The following is a 19,795-nucleotide window of genomic DNA, read 5'->3' on the forward strand; positions in this document are numbered from 1 at the left end:
GAGCTTTTTGTTTTCATCCACAGATTTGCTTGTGTCACAATCATGAGTCGCTAATGTGCCGTGAGCGGGGGAACATCCGGAATCCATGACTTTCTTCTCAGGTGATGGGGATTTGACTTTTTCAGCCGGATTCTGCTGCTGGTTCTTGTTATTCCATAGTTCTTTGTGTGGTTTCTGTCCAAATCCCTCGTCGTAATTTCCTTTGGACTTGAACAGTTGCTTGTAGTGAGGTTTGCAGTACATTCGTCCATGGAGAGAGGCGTAGTTGCCAAGACTGTTGAATAAAGAAGAGGAAAAACAACAGTTTAAAATAGAACATGAAACACTGAGGAAGCTTTGTGCTCTCTTGTTGTCGGTGCAGCTTCACCTTAGTTTGCCTCTGCAGTGTTCACAGCGAAAGCAGTTCTTATGGAAGTTGTGTTGGTCTGCGATCAGCGACTCCATGGGGTAGACCCTCTTCCGACACGCCCTGCACACTTCGGACTCTGGAATTCGAGTTTTCTGCAAAAGGAAAAAGAGGTTAACGGTTTATTCAGCAGCTCTGATTTCCTTTTATCTCCAAGGACTAAGGTCATTAGGTGCAAATGATGCAGAGAACACAAACAATGACTTGGTGCATTTAATTACTAATGTTTCCCAGAGCAGTGGTCGTCTAACCGTTGAACATGCAGCAGTACAGGCTCCCTCATAATCAGTGTGGACACAACAGTGACTTTTCCATCACATAATATTTAAATAGAAAATAATGATGTGGGTTTTGAGAGAAATAGAGAAAAACACAATAAAATAAATAAAGAAAAATCTGTAAAATCAGAGACACGTCTAAATGTGAGAGCAACACAAACAGTACCAGCAAAACATTATAATGCTCAACCCGTGTTAGAATTAAACAAAGCTTTACAAGAATAAAGCTTATAATAGAATCTTTCTATTCAAACATCCAATCTATGCATTCAAGTGTCATTCTATATATTCTAACTGTACTTCAATATAAAAGTCTTTAAACTGTAATGTGTGTGAGAATTAGAAATTCATATAATCGTGCGTTTGTCAATATTACAATAAAAGCTTTGCAGGTTCACTTTGCTGTGTTGATTCCTTCCTGCTGCTGCTGCAGTGAACACACATCACACACCGGGCAGCACACATGTCCGTGTTAGCATCAGCTTCACACATCAGAGGATAAACAGGACAAAGTTTAACCTGTGAATGTTAAAAGATGTTAAAACACCCGGAGCCGTTTCAAACAAAACACATTCAAGGCAAATCAAAGGACATAAAAAACATGAATTCTTCTTTTCTTTCCACACAATGCAGCAGAAGTGCTTCACACACCGAGCGTGTTAACACACACCGTCACGCCTCATGCTGCACGCCGCGGTTTACCCGTCATCACGGTCTCCTGGTGGCGCGTGACCACCTGAGACGTCCTCTGCTCCGTGACACTGAAACCCAGGTTCTGGAAAACTCCCTGGCTCTCGGCCCACGACTCCTGGAAGCTCCTCAGCAGATCCTCGGTGGAGGCCTCGAGGGGCCCGGCCACCGTGGGAACGCTGCCCCTCACCACGTCGGCGTAGGACGGGGGGTTGCCGCGGGTCAAGGAGCTCCCAGAATGCATCTCACTCCTCATCTCTGTCGACATGCTGCCGCCATCATCGATGCTGCAGAATTGCTCGGTGACCGATGTGGTTTCAGAGTGGCCGAGCGACTCGGGGACGCCCGACTCGGATTCTCTTCTCTCGATTTGCTCCCTCAGCTCTCGGGCCGCCTGAGAACTGTGCTCTCCGGTCTCGAACACGTTCTTTATGGCTTTAACGTTGAATGTTGGGATCTCCTCAGTCCTCGGCGTGTGCGGCTCAGCGTCTGCGTCCTCCGTGTCACTCCCCAGCCGCTCTGTGATCACGATAGGTTCCTTTCTGGCGTAGACTTTAGCTTTAGGGGATTCAAACCTGTTCACCAGCTTAGACAAGTCCACTCTGGGGAGGTCCTCCTTTAGGATATCTATAATCACGGCCTCGGTGCTCTCCTCCGCATCCAGCCCCAGACGTTCTGGGATATCGATGGGATCCCTCCGCATGTACATCCTGTTCACCTCCGCCTTCTGGGCATCCTCAAAGAACGACTTCTTGTCCCGGACCGTCGTCATTGAATCCCCAGTTTCTGAGACATCCCCCGACCCCTGCTCGCTCCTCTCCACGGGAGTCCCCCTGTCGCCAAAAGGAGACGACTGCTCTCTGTCGGCGGCAAAACACTCAGGTGTCACCGCAGGGGGTGGAGGGGGGGCGTCGCAGGAGAGCTTGGAGGTGGTGTCCCTCAGCTTCATCATCTTCTCAGAGCGGCTCATGGTGGGAGAGGGCGTGGCCCGGCTGAAGGCGGAGGTGGGCGTGAACGACCTGCGGAGGGGAGGCGGAGGCGTCCCGACGGCTTTGTAGGGCGGAGGAGAGGGCGTCACTCTGAGCGGAGACTCCACCCTCCTGGACTCGATGCTGATGAAGGTGGGGGAGGGGGAGCGGATGCTGGCTAGCGGAGACGACACCCGCTGATCAACCAGCTCCTGCTGCACTTTGCTCTCCTGAACCCACTTTCTCTCCTCCAACACCTTCTTTTCAGTTTTGGACGAACTGATCTTTGACATCTTTGCCGTCGCAGCATAGAAAACTTTCTTGTCTGGTTTTGGAAGCACTGGTGGCGGTGCTAGTGATACTGGTGGGGCTTGTGATACTGGTGGGGCTGGTGATACTGGTGGGGCTTGTGATGCTGGTGGGGCTGGTGATGCTGGTGTTGCCGGTGGTGGCGCGGGCAGCTCCTCCTTTTCCTCTTTCTCCTGCTTTTCCACGGCTGTCATCTTCTGCTCAAAAAACGTGAGCTTCGTTTGAACGATGTTTTTCACATAAAACAACATCTCTTTCATCTTTTTCTTACTTTGCTGTTTAACTGCTATTTCAGCTAAGTTCTTCTTCTCCTCCGAGCCGATCAGCCACTCAGCGAACTCGCTTATCACCGCCCTGACAGCCTGGGAGTCTATTTTGCTCGGCGTGCCCTCCAGCTCCTTTATTTGAACGAGCAGCTTCCGCATGACATCACATTTCTCTAGATCTGTGATTTCCTCACAATGAGCCTCGTCTTTATGACTCATTTTCCCCGTCCCTTTCACAAACACGTGTTTAGTCTCACCTTTTGAAATCCCAGCCTTTATCTTACTTGTCTCCGTGTTTCGTTGCTGCGTCTGCACGAGGCGCTCGGTCACCAGCACCTCCTCCTGTCTGTGCACGCGCTCCTCCTTCATGCTCTGCTGACTGTGGGAGACAGACACGTGGCCTGGTCCTTGATGAGCTGCTCCAGATGTTATCTTTGTCATCTTAGGCACTGAAACAGTAACAGACGGGGACAGCTTCACCTCCGTCTCATTCTGGGGCGTCTGCTTTCCCTTCTTCACCTCCACCTCCACCTCCTTCGCAGGCGGGGTCACCTGCTTTATCTTCACCTCTGTTTCTGACGTCAGCTGTTTGCTTTCCTGCTTCACTTTGATCTCACTTCTCTGAGACACAACGTGCTTCTCCTGATGTGAATGCATCTCACTTTTCACCACCTCCTTCTGTCCGTCTCCTTTCTCCTCTCTCTTCTCCGTCGGCAGCTTAAAGGTCTTCACCTTGAAACTCGGAGTTACCTTTGGGATCTTAGTTGGTAGAGAAGGACTCATTTTCCCCTCCTGTGTCAGAGGCACATTAATATTCTTCACATCTTTAGCTTTCACTGTCACCGCCGCCTGGCTTTGAAGACTTTCCTGGACGGTGGAGATTGACTGGGAGCTGAATTCCTGAACTGAAGAAGTCACGTTGGAATAGGACTGGATACTGGAGGCCTCATGATGAGACTGAGACAGATGTCTGCTCGCTGTTTGATGACCAGCCTCGGCCGAGGAGAGGATCTTCTCTGAGGATTGCTCGCTGGTGATGTGCTTTTTTTCCGAGGACACGTTGGAGAATGCAGCAGCTGATTTCTTATTGGCCACTGAGATGGAGGGTTTGCTCAGAGGGATCTGTGAGGGCGTCTTCTTCACAGGTGTGAGCTCCTTTTTGGAAACTGCCTGGACTTCTTCTGCCTTCTCTTTGCTCTCCTCCATGGCCACAGACGTCTCAGAGGAGGGCATATTAATCGGAGGAGAAGTGGGGGTGGTGACTCTACTCTTGTCCACGTCCTCTTTCTCCATCATCTGCTGGCGGAATCTCTCCTCTGCCAGCATGAGGGGGGTTTTGAATTTGCGGGCGTAGGCTCGAGGCTTCGGGGCCGGGGCGGGGTCAGGAGGTGGGGGCAGTTTGATTGGGGGCACAAATGCTTTTCTTTCTTTTTGCGCTGGTTTCACAAGCGGGACGTTTGGTATTTTTGTCACTGACACAGTCGTGGATTCAGACTGACTGTGTTCGCTGGTTTCCATCTTCTGCGTCGTTTCCTTTTTCACCTCTTGAACTGTGACCTCCTCCTTGGCTGCTTCCTGATTGGGCGGCAGCTGAGGTGGAGGCGGTGTCGGCTGCTTCTTCTGCCATTTGGGTTTGACTTGCACGGGCTGCTTCTGTGTTTCCGGCTGCTTGGGCACTTTGAACAAAGGCCTGCTGATGACGGGTTTGCCCAGCTTGCTGGGAGGGGGCGGCTGAGGCATGGCGTTGAGCTCTTGCTGCGAGGGAGGTGGTGGGAGGAAATCTTGGCCGCTTGCAGATGGTGGAGTTGGCGGCGGAGGAGGAGGGAGATAAAAGTCAGCCTCAGACTTTGTGCATTCCACGGGGGGTGGAGGTGGCGGAGGTGGGAGGTCGGTGTCCTGCATGGGGCTGGACACCGGGCTCTCCAGCACGGGTGATGGAGGCGGAGGGAGGGAGAGCTCGGACTCTGAGGGTGGGGGCGGTGACAAGGGGGGAGGGGGGAAGTGAATCTCTGGCTTCACCTTTTTCATCACTTTCACATCGAGGTTGCAGCGGTCGCTCTTCGTACTTTTCATATTTCCCGTGACAGATTTGCTCTGTGACGTGGACTCGGACACTTTCACATTCTGCTTCACCGTTTTCTCCGTCACCGTCGTCTGCACCTGTCTGATCGTCTTCGATTCACATGTTTGCTTGTTGGAGACGTTTGTCTGGGACGTGATGTTCACGTCTCTCGTCACATCAGCTGCCCTCGTCTCCGTCTGATCATTAGTTGGTTTACTCTTAATCACAAAAGGCTTTGGCGGCTGTACTTTCTGAGCAGGCAGAGCTTTCTGCTTCTGTTCCTTTGTGCTCTTGAGCTGAGAGGCCCCGGTGGTGCTGTCTGTTTTGGCTACAGTAACAGAGAGGCCCTCTTGGGTTATAACCTGTGTTTTCACTGATTTGCTTTGGTTGTGCTGCTGCGTGTGCTTCTGTGACTCACTGATCTGAGAAAGGTTTTTCACAGCGGGGGCAGGATTGACTGCTGCACTCTCACTCCCGGATTCGTGCACACATTCAGGCTCCCCTTGCTTTCCAGTTAATGGATTCTTCACGGGTACTTTTGCTTTCTTGGGAGAATGCATATGTTTTGGTTTTGAATATTGTTTTCTCTGCATGAGACACTTAATCGCTCCTTGAACGTCCCCTTTCAACACCTCCTCTTTTTCCACCTGTGACGCCTCCTGTCCTTCATAGAGAGACTTGATGGATGTCTTCACGTCTCCCTCGGTGCTTCCTCTCCGCTGCATTCTGGAGGACGCTGACGGCTCGAGCAAAAGCTGGATCGTGGCTTTAACGTCGCCCTGCTCGCTCACTTGATGCTGGTAAATCTTCTTGTCGCTCGACGCCTCGTATAAGTTCTGCACGGCGGTGTGAACGTCTCCTTTCACGATCTCCTCCCTCTCCACCTCCTTCACAGCTTGCGTGGCCTCCTCCAGCGACTTCAGGGTCCCTTTGATATCACCTGGCACTAAATCCTCCAAGGTCACCTCTGTTTTAGTGCTTGCGGATTTCTCCAGCGACACGAGAGCACCTCTAATGTCTCCCCTGACGATTTCTGGCTTTTCCATCTCTTTGGCCTGATGCTGCGCCTCCTCCAGGGACCTCAGGGTCGTTGGGATGTCTCCTTTCACCACCTCCTCTTTCTCTATCACCACTCTCTGATTGGCAGCTTGTGTTAGTGAATCCAGGGCTGCGTTCAGGTCACCTTTAACGATATCCATGGTCTCCAGGTTCCTGAAGGTCACCGACGGCTCCGTCATGAAGACTTTAACAATGCTGTGCACGTCACCGGGAACTATTTCCTCCTCCGCCACAGTGCGGCCAATCTGCTGCTGGTTGTTCCTCAGCAGGATTTTGGTCTCTACGATGTCACCTCCTATGATGCGCTCCTTCTCCACCTCCTCCAGGACCACGTCAGACTGGCTCTGGAGCTGTTTCAGGTAATCCAGGGCTCCGGACTCGATGCAGGTGGAGTAGAAGCTGACGTTGCCCCTCTCCATTTCTCCGACCTTTATCTTCTTGGACTCTTCCCCACCTGAGTTGGAGAGGAGGCGGTGGAGCGTCCGGCTGACGTTCCCCTGTACGATGTCCTCTTTCTCCATGCTGGCCCTCTCGCCTTTATTCAAGAGGGAATAGATCGTCATCCTCACGTCGCCTTTCTCATCCTCCTGAATCAGGATGCCACGCTTGGAGGAGCCCTCGTTCTTGAGCAGATTGTTAATGGCCTCTTGAATGTCACCGCGGATGATTTCCTCTCTTTCAACATTGATCCCTCGTTCCTGGCTGAACAGCTGCTTCACCGTGGTGTCGATGCTCCCTCGCTCCTCCACGTCCACGGTTATCCCCCTCTCCGTGCCCTCCCTGCGGTTCAGGAGGTTCATCATGATGTGGCTCAGATCCCCTTTGATAATCTCCTCTCTTTGAATTTGCGGCACGTCCTGATTCATGAGTTTGAACTTGGCCATGCGAACATCACCGATCTCATCGGCCTCGATGAGGATACCTTGTGAATCCACCATTTTCTGACAGTACAGCTCCTCCAGCGTCTCTTTGACACTTTTGCCCAGTATCTCTGTCTTCTCCGTGCTGCTCTCGTTGAAGTCGTGGAACGGCGTGGTCTCAAATAGCCACGTGGTCGTCTTCACGTCGCCTTGTGGGATTTCCTCCTTAGTCACAGCGAGCTCGGTGCCGTCGGCCTCTTTGATGCTGTCGAGCGGCTGCTTCTCAAAGAGCCACACAGACTGTTTGACATCCCCTTTCATTACCTCCTCCTTTGTCACCCGCTCCATGCCATCGTACTCGACGCCCTCGCCGTGGATCTCCTCCATCGTGCGGGTTTCAAACATCCACGTGGCCGATCTGACGTCTCCCTTCTGGATCTCGCTCACGCTGACGGTTCTGATGAACTTCTGAGACGCCTCGTCGGCCTCGAACCGCCGAGTGTTCGTCTTCACGTCGCCGCCTCGGATATCTTCGATTGTTTTTGACCTCACTTTTATTTCCTCTGTGATTTCATCCAGAGGTTGTGTTTCAAACCTCCATCTGGCGGAACTGACGTCTCCTTTGTTGATGCCTTCCTCAGTCACAGCTTTGATGACATACACCTCCTCGGAATCTCTGATGGAATCCAGCGGCTTTGTTTCAAACAGCCACCGCGCCCCCACCACATCCCCTCTCATGATCTCCTCCTTGGTGAGCGTAGTGACTTCATGATAGTGACCCTCCTTGTCTCGGATGGCGTACAGCGGCTGAGATTCAAACATCATGGTGTAGTTCTTTACATCCCCTCTTTCCATTTCATCCCTAAAGATACTTGTGAGTTTTGAAATATCCGTCTCAGAGGACTCCTCTTTGATTTGATCCAGAGAGCACGTCTCAAAAGTGAAGCGACTTCTGCCCACGTCTCCCCCCCGGACGTCGGTCACAGTGCGAGTCTCCTTCAGCTCCGTCACGTCCTCGTGGATGGCGTCCATCGGCTGGTTCTCAAACATCCAGGTGCAGTTGACCACGTTGCCCTTCTGGATGTCCTCGGCCTGCTGCGTCTTCAGCCTGTGCATGGTCTCCCCCGAGGTGGAGCTCATGATGTCCGAGGAGCGGTTCTCGAAGATGTACTTCATCCGGGAGACGTCACCAGACTGGATGTCGATTTCCGTCACCCTCCTGAAAGAGCTGCTGTCCTCGCCCGTGAGGTTTTCCAGATTCTCCGTCTCGAAAAGGAAGCGCGCCAGCCGGACGTCTTTTCCCTGGACGTCCTCTTGATTGACCGTGCACGTCTTCAGAATGGTCTCAGACTCGGTGTGATCACGTATGTTGTCGAGCGTCTGCGTCTCAAAGAGCCACGTGCACGTTTGGACGTCCCCTCTCTGCACCAGCTCCTCGCCCGCCTCGCTCCTCTCCGACTTCTCGTACAGAGCGTCCATCGGCTGAGTCTCAAACAGCCACCTGCACGTCTTCACGTCTCCTTTTTCTATTTCAATGCCCTCCTTAGTTTGACCTTCTTCATCCTCGGATTTACACTTAATGGCATCGAGCGGTTGGGTTTCAAACAACCACTTGGCGGTTTTAACATCCCCCGCCTCCATCTCCTGTTTGGAAATCCCTTTAATGATCTGAAACTTGTTGATGCTGTCGTCGAACTCGTCGATGGGCCGCGTCTCAAACATCCACCTGCAGCTGCGTACGTCTCCTTTCACGATCTCCTCCCGCCTCACCGTCCTCACCTCGTGGTAATGACCCGAGCTGTCCTGCATGGCGTACATGGGCGTGGATTCAAAGAGAACTCGGTTGGATCTGACAGAACCACTCGTGACGCCTTCCACCTGAATTCTCTGCGTCCCTTCACACTTACTCAAATCCATACTTTCAAAGCGCTCTTTATAGTTTGTGACGTCTCCCTTATCGAGAGCTTCGATGTTCACTGTCCTGGAAACCTCCCTCCTCTCCTCTCTGATGTTCTCCAGCGGCTGGCTCTCGAACACCCACTTCTGATGCCTCACGTCGCCCTTCTCCTCGTCAGACGCAACCATCTTCTGAAGTTTTCCCACTTCGAGCAGCTCTTTCAGATTCTCCATGGGCACCGTTTCAAACAGATGTTTTGCTGATTGAACGTCTCCCCCTACGATCTCCTCAGAGCACAGAGGTTGAGCGTTGGCGTTGTCTTTCAGCGTGTCCATCGGCTGGGTCTCGAAGACCAGACAGTGTCTCCTCACGTCTGCTCCGAGGATTTCCTCCTTTTGCTTCCTGGAGACCTCCCACTCTTCATCCTTAATGGTGTCCAGAGTCTTCGTCTCAAAAAGCCATCTGCCTTTGTTCACGCTGCCTTCAGCGTTGTCCTCCATGGAGATGCCACAGATCAGCTTCACCTTGGCAGGGTCTTTGTTGATCATATCCAGAGGCTGAGTCTCAAACATCCAGCGGGACGTCTTCACATCCCCTTTCTCGGTCTCCTCCTTGCGGATGGTGGTGATCTCCAGCATCTCACCTGAATCCCCCCTGATCACACACATGGGCTGGGTCTCAAACATGCGAGTGGTCGTCTTCACTTCCCCTTTAATCTCTTCCAGCTCTGACTTCAGGCTCAGGAAGTGGCTCTCCTCGATGGTTTCCGTTTTGCCGAGAGAATCCAGATGCTGCGTCTCGAACAGATACCTGGCGGTTTTCACATCTCCTCCTGTGATGTCCCGGGTGATGCCATCATCCGCCTCCTGCTCGCCCTCAATGTAGATTTTATTCAAGCAATCCAGCGGCTGCGTCTCAAAAAGCCACGTAGCCGTGCGGACGTCACCTCTCGCCAGATCAGACGATTTCTCCTCCTGCTCGGTTGAATTCTCGGCCTCTGTGCTGAGAGCATCCATGGGCTTAGTCTCAAACATCCAGGCCGTGTATCTGACGTCTTTGCCAGCGATGATTTCCTGCTGAGCGATGTTCCTCACCTCATTCTCATCTGGGCTGTCGTCTTTAATCGTATCCAGCGGCTTGTTTTCGAACATCCAGCGCATGGACTGAACTTCCCCTTTGAGGATCTCCTCCCAATCCACGGACTCCCTGTCGGGGCTCGAGAGTTTACTCGAGCCGTTGCCATCGTTCTCAAAATGATAGCACACCTGCTGGACATCACCCACCAATTCTTGGTTTTCCAGGTCCTTCCTCTGGGCTTCGGTGAGCTGACTCAGGAAATCTGCTTCCAGGTTCTTGCGGACCTCCGGGTGGATGTGTTTGTAGAGGCGCTTCAGCTCGGCCATGCTCTTCTGTTTGAAATATTGCTCTTTACTGACTGTGTGCTTGTGTTGGGAGGCCGCATCCGGAGGCTGGGAGGAGCCGGCGTACTCCGGGACTTCCTGCAGAAAGTTTGAGGGGGGGGGAGGGAAATGCTCGGTCACCTCATAAGCCGCTGATGCAGAAGACGCCACAGAGGACGTGGTCTTTACAGTGGAGGACGTGTCGTAGCTCGTCACTGCTGAGGCTCCGGGGGACGGATTCATCGGCGCCCATTGAAAGTCCACGTCAACCTTCGGTGCATTTTGGTTTGAGGAAAGAAGGACAGTGAGGAACAGTTAGAAAATCTGACATTTTTCCACACGCGGGTCATGAGAAGGACTGAAAATGATTCAGGAATCTTAACCTGAAATAACAAGTTTGAAATGTTTTCCTCAAAGCACAAAACAACAAAGTTAATTTGAAGGTAAAAGCACAAAATCAGACGCGTCTCCAGTCAGATCTGTACGTTTTCACTTGTGAAGGCTCCCGTAGTAATTACTGACTTGATACAGTGAAATGATGAATATTCATTGAAGATCATTTCCTCCGCAGACAGTCATGTGAGTTCCTGTTTCAGTCTGGGGGATTTTGCCTTTTTAAGGTTTCAGACTTGGGCTGTGTAATGACATGAGGTCTTTTATCCGCTCCAATTTATTTCCCATCAACTGGCGGCACGCGCAATTTCCTTTTGATGATTTCATGATGGGGCCCCATATTCATACTGATCCGATACAAGAAAAGCTCCCGAACTGTCGTATATTTAGATAAACAGACGGCATCATTACCTTAATTTCCTTGGCTGGTGCCGCTTCCTCAATGGTTTTTTCATACTGCTGCTTCAAAGCCTGAGTGGAAACCTTTGGTGGGTCCTCTCCTCCGACAAGCATAACTGAATTAGACACCAGAAGAAGGCTGCTTCATTAAGTCATTCGTAGTGAGGGAGCTCAGGGGGATGGGGAAAGAGAAATAAATCATTTCATTAAAAACCTGAGTAGTTTTCATTTTCTGAAACCATGCAGCGGTGATTGCCCAATTTCCACTTTCCGATATTTTACCTTCCTGACTCTGCCCTGATTAGATTTGCAGCTATGCAATGAATAGGAAATCATCTGCACTCCCGACTCATTTTCATAACTCATCCCTTATTCAGCCACGCTGGGAACAACCATTAATATACAGGACACAAGCAGCGCTGTGATAAAAAAAAAAAAAAAAACGGGGAAAATTACAATATAAAAGGCAGGAGCAGAATAACCTGTTTCATTGTAATGGTTCCCGTAACTGCCGGCCACATTGTTATGGTGGATTCTTTGATCGTGGACCACCTGTGAAAAGAAAGAGGAGAATCATTAGTATACGAGCCGTGCTGCTGCCTCTGCTTGGAATTACAAGCATAAGGCAACATTTCTAGATAAAATGCAGCATAAAGTCCTGAAATAACCAGCGGGGGGGACGCAACATGGTACTTTTACTTCAATACTGCACTTTGTGTCTGTGGTACTTCTACTTTTACTTGAGTAAAACAACCAGCACCTCTTGTTGAGTGTGGAGGATTCCAGAGGAGGGGACGACTTCTCTGGAGCTGCTTTTCACGATCACCTCGGAGGAGCTGGACACTTCCTGTCAAACATTAAAAAAAAAAGGAATATCATGGTTTTTATCTATGTCTATTCACGATTTAACTGAATTATTGATTTCACGTTTTCACTCAAAACCCTGAGCTGTTGCTTGGACAGATTTCTTCAGCTCGTCTCTTGTCTCGTGCACGCTTGAAAACTTCTTCTCTCTTCCCGGAGCAGCAAAATCAAGGATTTCAAATGCCTATCTCGAATACATAGGACAAAAACATGGACTATGGAAAATCTTCCCAGTGACAGCATGACCTCTCACAAACACCCTCATTCATGAAGGCACAAAGAGCCGCTGTGTTTTTATGACCTTGTTGTTGCGAGCAGTAAGAATCAGCTGCAGAGTAGCTCATTTCTTACTCCGTGAAAAGGCTTCATGAAATCCCTGCGTGGCTGCTGACAAATGCTTTTCCATTACCGCGCTGTTTCCTAGGGAACTACAAAGTTTCTGTTTCTCAATAACAGAGGACGTCAGTGTCGGAGAGAAACGGCAACAGATTACAACAACTATATAAAACTGCATTTAGCCATTTCCTCCAGTGAGATTCACGCAGTGAGACGAGGATGAAAGATATCGGAGCTCGTATCCACTGCGGTTAACATGAAAGATACATGGAGGCTGGGTGGGTGTGGGTGTGTGTGTGGGGGGGGGGGGGGGGGGGGGGGGGGGGGGGGCTCTGTACTTCTGAATCCACTTGTGTCAGTGTAATGTCTTCACTGATGTACGAGCAGTTTTAAAACAGGACTCAGGATATTACACCTGTGAGGAAAGCCGAGTGGAAAGTGGTTTCCTGCTGCAGCACGGACGCATACCTCCATCACGGTAACACGCTCAGACACTCCCCCCAAAAAAAAAGAAAGAAGTGATGTAAAATTTAGCATTCAGCAAGATCCTCGTGCACTCCACTTCCTGCCTGAATGAGCAGATGGGGGGGGGCAGTATTGACCTTACTTCACTGAGATCCGGACACATCCCAGGCAGCTAATGCGTTCTGGCAGGTTCCCCGAGCGCCGCATGACAGTGGCGGATAGACCGGCCCAGTTCAAGGTGCCCTCTTTGATTTGAAGACACAATCAGAGCCAAGTTTTTCCAGTAAAAAGCTGCAGTGTTTGCAGAAAGGTCCCCCTCACCTGTCGTCCTCAGTATATTTGACGAATCACAGTGTATGAGACATTTCCACGCACGTGACACGGGCATGTGAGTGAGCGTGGTTACATTCTGACCTGGACGGATTTCTGCTGGAAGTGAAACTGGGTGACGCTGGACTGGGCGGATGAAGACGTGAACTCCTGGTTCTCAAACTGTCTCTTCACGCTGGCCAGGCCGCCGGGCAGCGAGCACGCCTCCGACTCCTCCATCATCTGTCGGCAGAGAACACACGTTACAGCTGCACCTCTGTGCACGTGTCATACATGACACACACTGGGATCAGTTTAAAGGCCTATTAGCTGTCGGGTGTGAAAAGCAGTAGGGAAGGTGATGTACTGTTGGGCAAATACATAATGAGGAACAAATCAAATTCAACTGTAAGATGAATAAAAACCTACAAAGTTGATGTAAAGAGATGTTTTTTGTCTATTTCCAACTCATTCAGATGATTCTCAGACTTGTTTCTTTAAACTGTGACACAAACGACCCCCCCCCCCCCCCCCCCCCGGGGGACCGTCTCATTTGTATGGAGCAGGTCGACTTCACCCGACAAGATCCTGGCAAGAATCCACACAGATTATTTGATAAAATAATCTCCGTCTGGGATTCTCAATTACTTTGCTAATAACTTATTTATATACGAAGGCTTCTGCACACACACACTATAGCTGGTGGAGAATTGCAATATATAAAGTTTGTGCATGTGTGTGTGTGAGTGTGAGAGTGAGTGTTTTTCTTTCTTTATAATGCGAGTGAGGAGTACAAAGCAATTTGCAAGTTATAGCAGCGGAGTTTGGGTCGGTGGTATTTTGTGGCAGAGCTCCGTGTTATCAATATTTCACTACGTCAGGGTCCAGCAGCTGCATCGATGTGGCATCAAATCCACATCCCTCATTTAAACTAGCAGTCACACAACATCCCCTCCAGGATGCATGAGGCCGTGTTTGAATACGGAATCTGTTAAATCGTCTATAATGATATGAATAATGAATAATTACAACCAAATTAGACATAAGCAACGAATTCAGTCCTGGAAAATCACACACAGCTGATTTGGTTTGTTTGGTCACATTCAGAGATGAGATGAGAATGAGGTTTAAACTCTGAGTCCTGCAGGTGCATTCAAAACATGAGGTCACCATGACCTTTGACCTTTGAGTCCCCAAATCTTATCAGTACATCTACGAGTCCAAAATGATCCTTTGTACCACGTTTGAAGGAATAAGTTTAACCTTTCTATTAATGGTGGTGAAAGATTTTGGATTTTATTAGGTTTTTATAATATATTACTTTTACTTTATCTGCCTAAACATAGATTCAAAAAAGGAATGAACTTTGCAAATTAAAGAAAACAAATACAAAACACTTAGAAAATGTAAATTCTGTGCGATAAGTCGTCACGAACTGAGACTGTGTGTTAAAGTAAATTAGCAGCTTCTACATGATACCCTGGGTAATTAATCATTTGTGGATGTCACACTGGACAGACCCAGAGACACCCTGTCACTCGTGTGGACACGCAGACAACAGCTGCACAATGTGGGGAGGGAAAACAAGACCCACATGCAGATCTGTCGGGCAAACGCCCCCCCCAACACACACACACACACACACAGACACACACAGACACACACCATCCACTCTCAGCTGTCAGCAGCCACCACATGAGGCCTGACAACGAGGATCCACTGATGGAAAAGGGAAAGCTGCGGCGCTGCCTCTCTGGTAATCACCGGCCTGAAGTGCCGGTTGTTGGGGGGGAGTTTCTCTACTGGTGTTATCAAACCATCGAGGGTTGGTTGAATTGGTCCAGTGCTTGTTCTTTTAAGGATAATTACAGTGTTACAGCCATTAATAAAAAGCAACCAGCCTCTTGAGCTCCTCTGTGGTGTTAGTGCAGCTCTGCTCTCTCTGTGTAGTGTGAACATCTCGTCTGCTCTGTAAAGCTCAAGAGGCTTGTTGCTCTGCAGCTCTGTGGCTGCATAACGCTGCACGGTGGAGCTTTGAGTATTTCATCTATTAATGATTACATTTTGCACATTGTAATCACTTTGTTTCTCTTTATTCGTATTTTGAAAATGTCATATTTTGAATTATAAAGCAAAACTCAAATGGGTCCAAACGATATCAGAGGATCAGTGATGGACGTTGGTTCGAGTCCAGAGCTAAACAAGTGTACGACTGGGCTGTCCTGTCATGCACCAAGTCACCAGAGGGGGGCAGCACCAGTGTGACCTGACCTGATGGACATTGAAAAAGATTTGACTTTTAACCAAATATATTAAACATAAAATACTCGTCAAATCAAATGACTGTCTTATATTCAGTGTAAGTGTATTTTTACATTATCTATCTCTCTCCACACGTATAACATCCGCCTGCTTGTGATATAACAGTACTGGGATGGAGGCCACAGTTTACACAGAGACAAACAGACGTGTTCCAGTTGGCCGGGCTTTATTTTAGAAACAGAGCAGACGACCTTGGCTGACTAACGGCTCACACAGTCGGACGTTGGGTTTTACAAAGTGCGTGTCGGCTCTTCACAGCCGCGGAGGATCTCTGTCCTCGGTAATGACGATTGATTCAGGGATGTTCAGAAATTAAATGTGTGTGGCTTCATGTGGAAGCTTCTTCACATCACTGACACAGTTGACTGATGGTTGTGTGTGTTTCCTTTTGCACAACCTTTCTGCAACAAGGTCGGTGTGTGTGTCCGTGTGTGTTGTGCATGAGACTCTCCCTGCATGTGTGTTGTGGGCACATGTGCCTGTTATCCACACTGTTCAACCCTGACATTGTCAAAACAATCCTTCTTCATGTTCCATAATCAAATCAAATTAAAAAGGTGACAGATGTCTGACGTCTGGAGAAATATCACTCTGACAATTTAAAAATAATTCAATAAAACTCAAAAAGAAACAGTTCTGGTTTGTTATGTTCTAACCATATTGAATAACATGTGGCTTATTTAACAAGAAATGACTTGAATGTGCACCTTACTGAATCAGTCCCTGGATGTTGGACATAGAATTGTCCCCCTCTGTGTAAGTTGTGGCCCCTTTATGGCCCCTGACTTAGAAAAACCCTGGATCCACCACTGGGTAGATGTAAATGTGATGGGACACTCAGACCCTGCCGGAGCAATTTGCCGTTCAGCCTCTTGCATAAAGACACTTGCAGAATGCAGACTGGAGGCACCAGGGATCGAACTATTGACCTTCTGGTAAGTGGATGACCCGCTCTCCCCCCTGAGTCACAGCCTGGCCTGTTAGGTGAGCTCAAGGGTGCCCTGTTAAGAGGATAACAAATACAGAAAAATGGCCCCAGTGAATGTGATATAGTATTATATAAGACATTATTATATTGCTGCTAATGAGACTAATGATGAGATAGTGGGCTCGGTAGTTTAGAGTGTGTCCCTGTCGGGGGGGAAATGACCTTCACAAGATGAGGGGTCATGTGATGAGTCATGGGAGAGGGGACTCATCTCTTCTGTTGAATTAAGTAATGACTATCTCACCTCTCTCAGTTATTTCGATACAGAGGGGTTTCTAAACAGAGAGAGGATCAAAACCTTTGTCTCCTCAGAATCTGGGTTTGCTCGGAGAGGAGAGCAGCCGGATGAAACTGAATCCAAATCACGATATCAACACATGTCCTGACGAATGTGGCAGAGATCTGTTTGCTGACATCTGGTATTTTCCCACTCGGTGATTCAAACACGAACACAGTGTCGTCCAATTGTTTTTGTGCAAGCTGCGTAATAATTTGTTTGTGCAGATGATGTGGAAAGATTCAATCGGCTGTTCACCGACCGTGGGAAAACGCTCTTTGTCTATTTGCAGCGAGTTCATTTGAAAGTGAATATGTTCAATTATGTTCGCTCTTTTTGTTTCATACATTTAAATTATATTTATATATTTTTCCAGATCTACTGGTAAAAGGAAACCAACTTAAGTGCACAGGGGTTAATAATCCTCATAAAAAAACATCCGCCTCCATGTTAACAGATGAGAATAGAAAAAGGAGGTGAAACTAATTATATTTGATCTTTCTTTATATAAAGTCCATGATATATGTTGTAGAGTAAAAGTGAAATATTTCCCTCTGATTGCAGCACTGGAGACATCGAAGGTCACAGTGACTCAAGTGGCTCCAGCTGAAGTGAAACCATTATGATTTTCTCAATGCATGCTGGGAAAGGACTAAAGCTGGCATCCTCTGTGGAGGCTGCATTTTCCTATAATCTACTGACTCCTTCCCCCTTCCTCCATTCAGCAGGACTGTAGATTTACCCTGGGCGTTTCTAAAAGACACAAATGTGGCCATAAACATCAGGAATGTATATCACACACTGTCACATTAATGGAAACACGGCCGATTCCACGCGTTGTATACGACTTGTGCTCCGGGCGACTTCCTCTCGGCCGTCTCTGGTAACATCCTGTGTGTGTTATCGTCTTACCGCAGCGGAGGAGGAAGCGCTGGTTTCTTTTTTGGACACGGCCGCCTGATACATGGCCAGCCGCTCTTTCACCGACACCGGCTCGGCCTCCTGGTCCTCGGGACGTCCGGGGCCACCTGCAGCTGCACACACAGAGAACCACAACTCGTTCAAATGAAGATGAGCATCACCTCCATCGACAAACTAAACTCAGAGAGATGATCCTGATATTCTCCAGGAAAGGAAATAAAAGGAAATCAGACGTTTGGAATCTAAAGCTTTATTAGTGTTTTTTGATTTTCCTGACCCCGTCCTGAGTCAGAAGAAGACCCCTGACAACACGGTGACACAAAACCAAACCTGCCGCTCATCAATCACACAGCACCACTTTACGATGGACGGCTCATCCCTGCGGAGAGCCAATTAGAGGAGCCCATTGATTCTACATTTGACTTCTCTGTGCTACAAAGCATCGTTAGGCAACAGAGAGCGAGGGCTCCACTGAAGCTCGACTCACACCCACACCCACACTGGACCTTTCAGCTTCCAGCTTCTTCTTCTCTCTCTCCAGGCAACGGCTCCGTGGGATGAAAGCACAACAAAAGCAATGATTCACTCTCATTATGTGCTCACACTCTGACCTTCTGACACTTTGGAGAGTCGCCTTGTCTTGTGTTGTTTTCACGATATAGGTGCTTACATTATCGCGTGTCGGTGTAATTTTGGCTCAAAGTGCAGGTCAGTATCGCTCTGATTCATGCTTATTTAAGACGTGCTGCAGCAGCTGCTTCTGCTGCGCATGTGGACGCGGTGAAGGTCCCCTCGCTGGAGTCGTAGAATGGAGATTAGTATCACATTCACTGGATTAGGACATACCACAGGTTCATGCTCGATGCTTCTCTCTCCCACCTAGAGTACAACCTGACCCTGGCTCCATATAGCTCTGTGTCATCCAACTGAAGGAATCAAACACCCACTGGTATCGATCTCTGTAGTTGTAGAGATTGATTTTTTATCTCGACTATGTAGGAAGTTTAATAATATCTTAATATTAGAGAGAGACGACACCACTGCTCCCCAAACGTGAAGCCAAAATATCTTGATCTCCCCCGACTTGACGGGAAACCAGGCCTCCTCTGTGTTAGTGGACGGGACATGGACCAAACTGAGAAGTCAAAGTAAACACATCATATTAATAATGCTCCAAATGAGCAAGATGGTGCCGTTTGTATCCAGAATATTTAAGCTTCATTTCTGGAGGAGGTGTAGACCTGTAGTTCATGTTGATAGAGTCCACAGTGAGTGACCACAGCTGTGCTCAGTCACGGCTCCTGGTTACACGTCGACCTCTGAGCACACGGAAAAGCTGGAAAGTGCAAAAATGGAGGAAACGTTGCAAAATCCACTTTAACATCCTGATGAGAAACTGTGAACTAACTTATTGTTTTGAATTAATTATTAACTGCAGCTCAACTTCCTGGATGCCTTCTCATAGTGATACATTCGACTGAGAAAGACAATATGTTCCCTACTGGCTGATGTTTGATCAATATTCATCAAATGGTGTTTCCCTGAAGATGCGTAGAGGAGTTTTCTGGTTTGACTGAACCTCGCTCTCTGATGCATCTGGTATGTTAGTGTGACCCGTTACCCATCGGGGGGGGGGGGAGATAAAGCTACCGGAGACAGCAGCGTCTGAAAATAACCAGCACATCCTATAAATATGGGTCAGAAACCCTACACCTGAGGCTGCGGTGTGACCGAACTCCAGCCCGATGACAGCAACACAAGGATAATGCCCTCGTCTATCAGCGGAGATAACCGTTCACGTCATGCTCTGGAGCCGTCACTGCGCTCTGGATATCTCTGGCTTCTGAGAATGGGATGCAAATGTGCCATAGCACGGCGGTGAGGTAACCAGGCTCCAGCGGGAGGGAGATAAACTCTGGCTTTTTATAAACAGGCTCTGTCTGCAGCGTCATGTTCCCCTGAAACAAGGAACAAGGAGATTCACGCAGGGAGGAGGTGTGGCCACGCAAATAAAATCCCATATACTCTTTTTATGTAGAGTTGAATCCTTTTACGGTTTTATTATGTAGATTTATCTTTAATCATTACTATTAATGATATTCTATTTTATTTGAGAAATTCTAGTGTAGATTCAACATATTTGATCGTTTACATTTTCCTTTATTGCCGTTTTCTCTACTATTTATTTATTTTGTATGAATTAGTCTCATTTCTAAGTTCTGTTTTTTAACATCCTAGTTTGATTTGATTTGTTTTGAAAGGTTCTTTTTAAATAAAGTTTGATTGATTGAGGGTCGTGATGAGGAGGTTTTTACGTTGTTATGGT

At 48.6% G+C, this 19,795-nt stretch overlaps 1 protein-coding gene across 1 annotated transcript in view; it reads right to left on the reverse strand.

The window, feature by feature from the left end:
* Positions 1-406: 406 nt before the first annotated feature.
* The window catches only part of xirp2a (xin actin binding repeat containing 2a), a 37,993-nt gene continuing 18,604 nt past the window's right edge, over positions 407-19,795 (reverse strand). The window contains exons 3-10 of the mRNA XM_053417122.1: positions 17,461-17,582; positions 13,067-13,204; positions 11,748-11,834; positions 11,470-11,539; positions 11,000-11,103; positions 2,818-10,465; positions 1,387-2,715; positions 407-501 (exon numbers count right to left, since the gene is read on the reverse strand). Coding sequence (XP_053273097.1) covers positions 407-501; positions 1,387-2,715; positions 2,818-10,465; positions 11,000-11,103; positions 11,470-11,539; positions 11,748-11,834; positions 13,067-13,204; positions 17,461-17,582 — 9,593 coding nt within the window. The remainder of the gene's footprint in view (positions 502-1,386; positions 2,716-2,817; positions 10,466-10,999; positions 11,104-11,469; positions 11,540-11,747; positions 11,835-13,066; positions 13,205-17,460; positions 17,583-19,795) is intronic.

This window comes from Pleuronectes platessa, chromosome 24 (assembly GCF_947347685.1).
Source record: "Pleuronectes platessa chromosome 24, fPlePla1.1, whole genome shotgun sequence".
Classification (NCBI taxonomy): Eukaryota; Metazoa; Chordata; class Actinopteri; order Pleuronectiformes; family Pleuronectidae; genus Pleuronectes; species Pleuronectes platessa.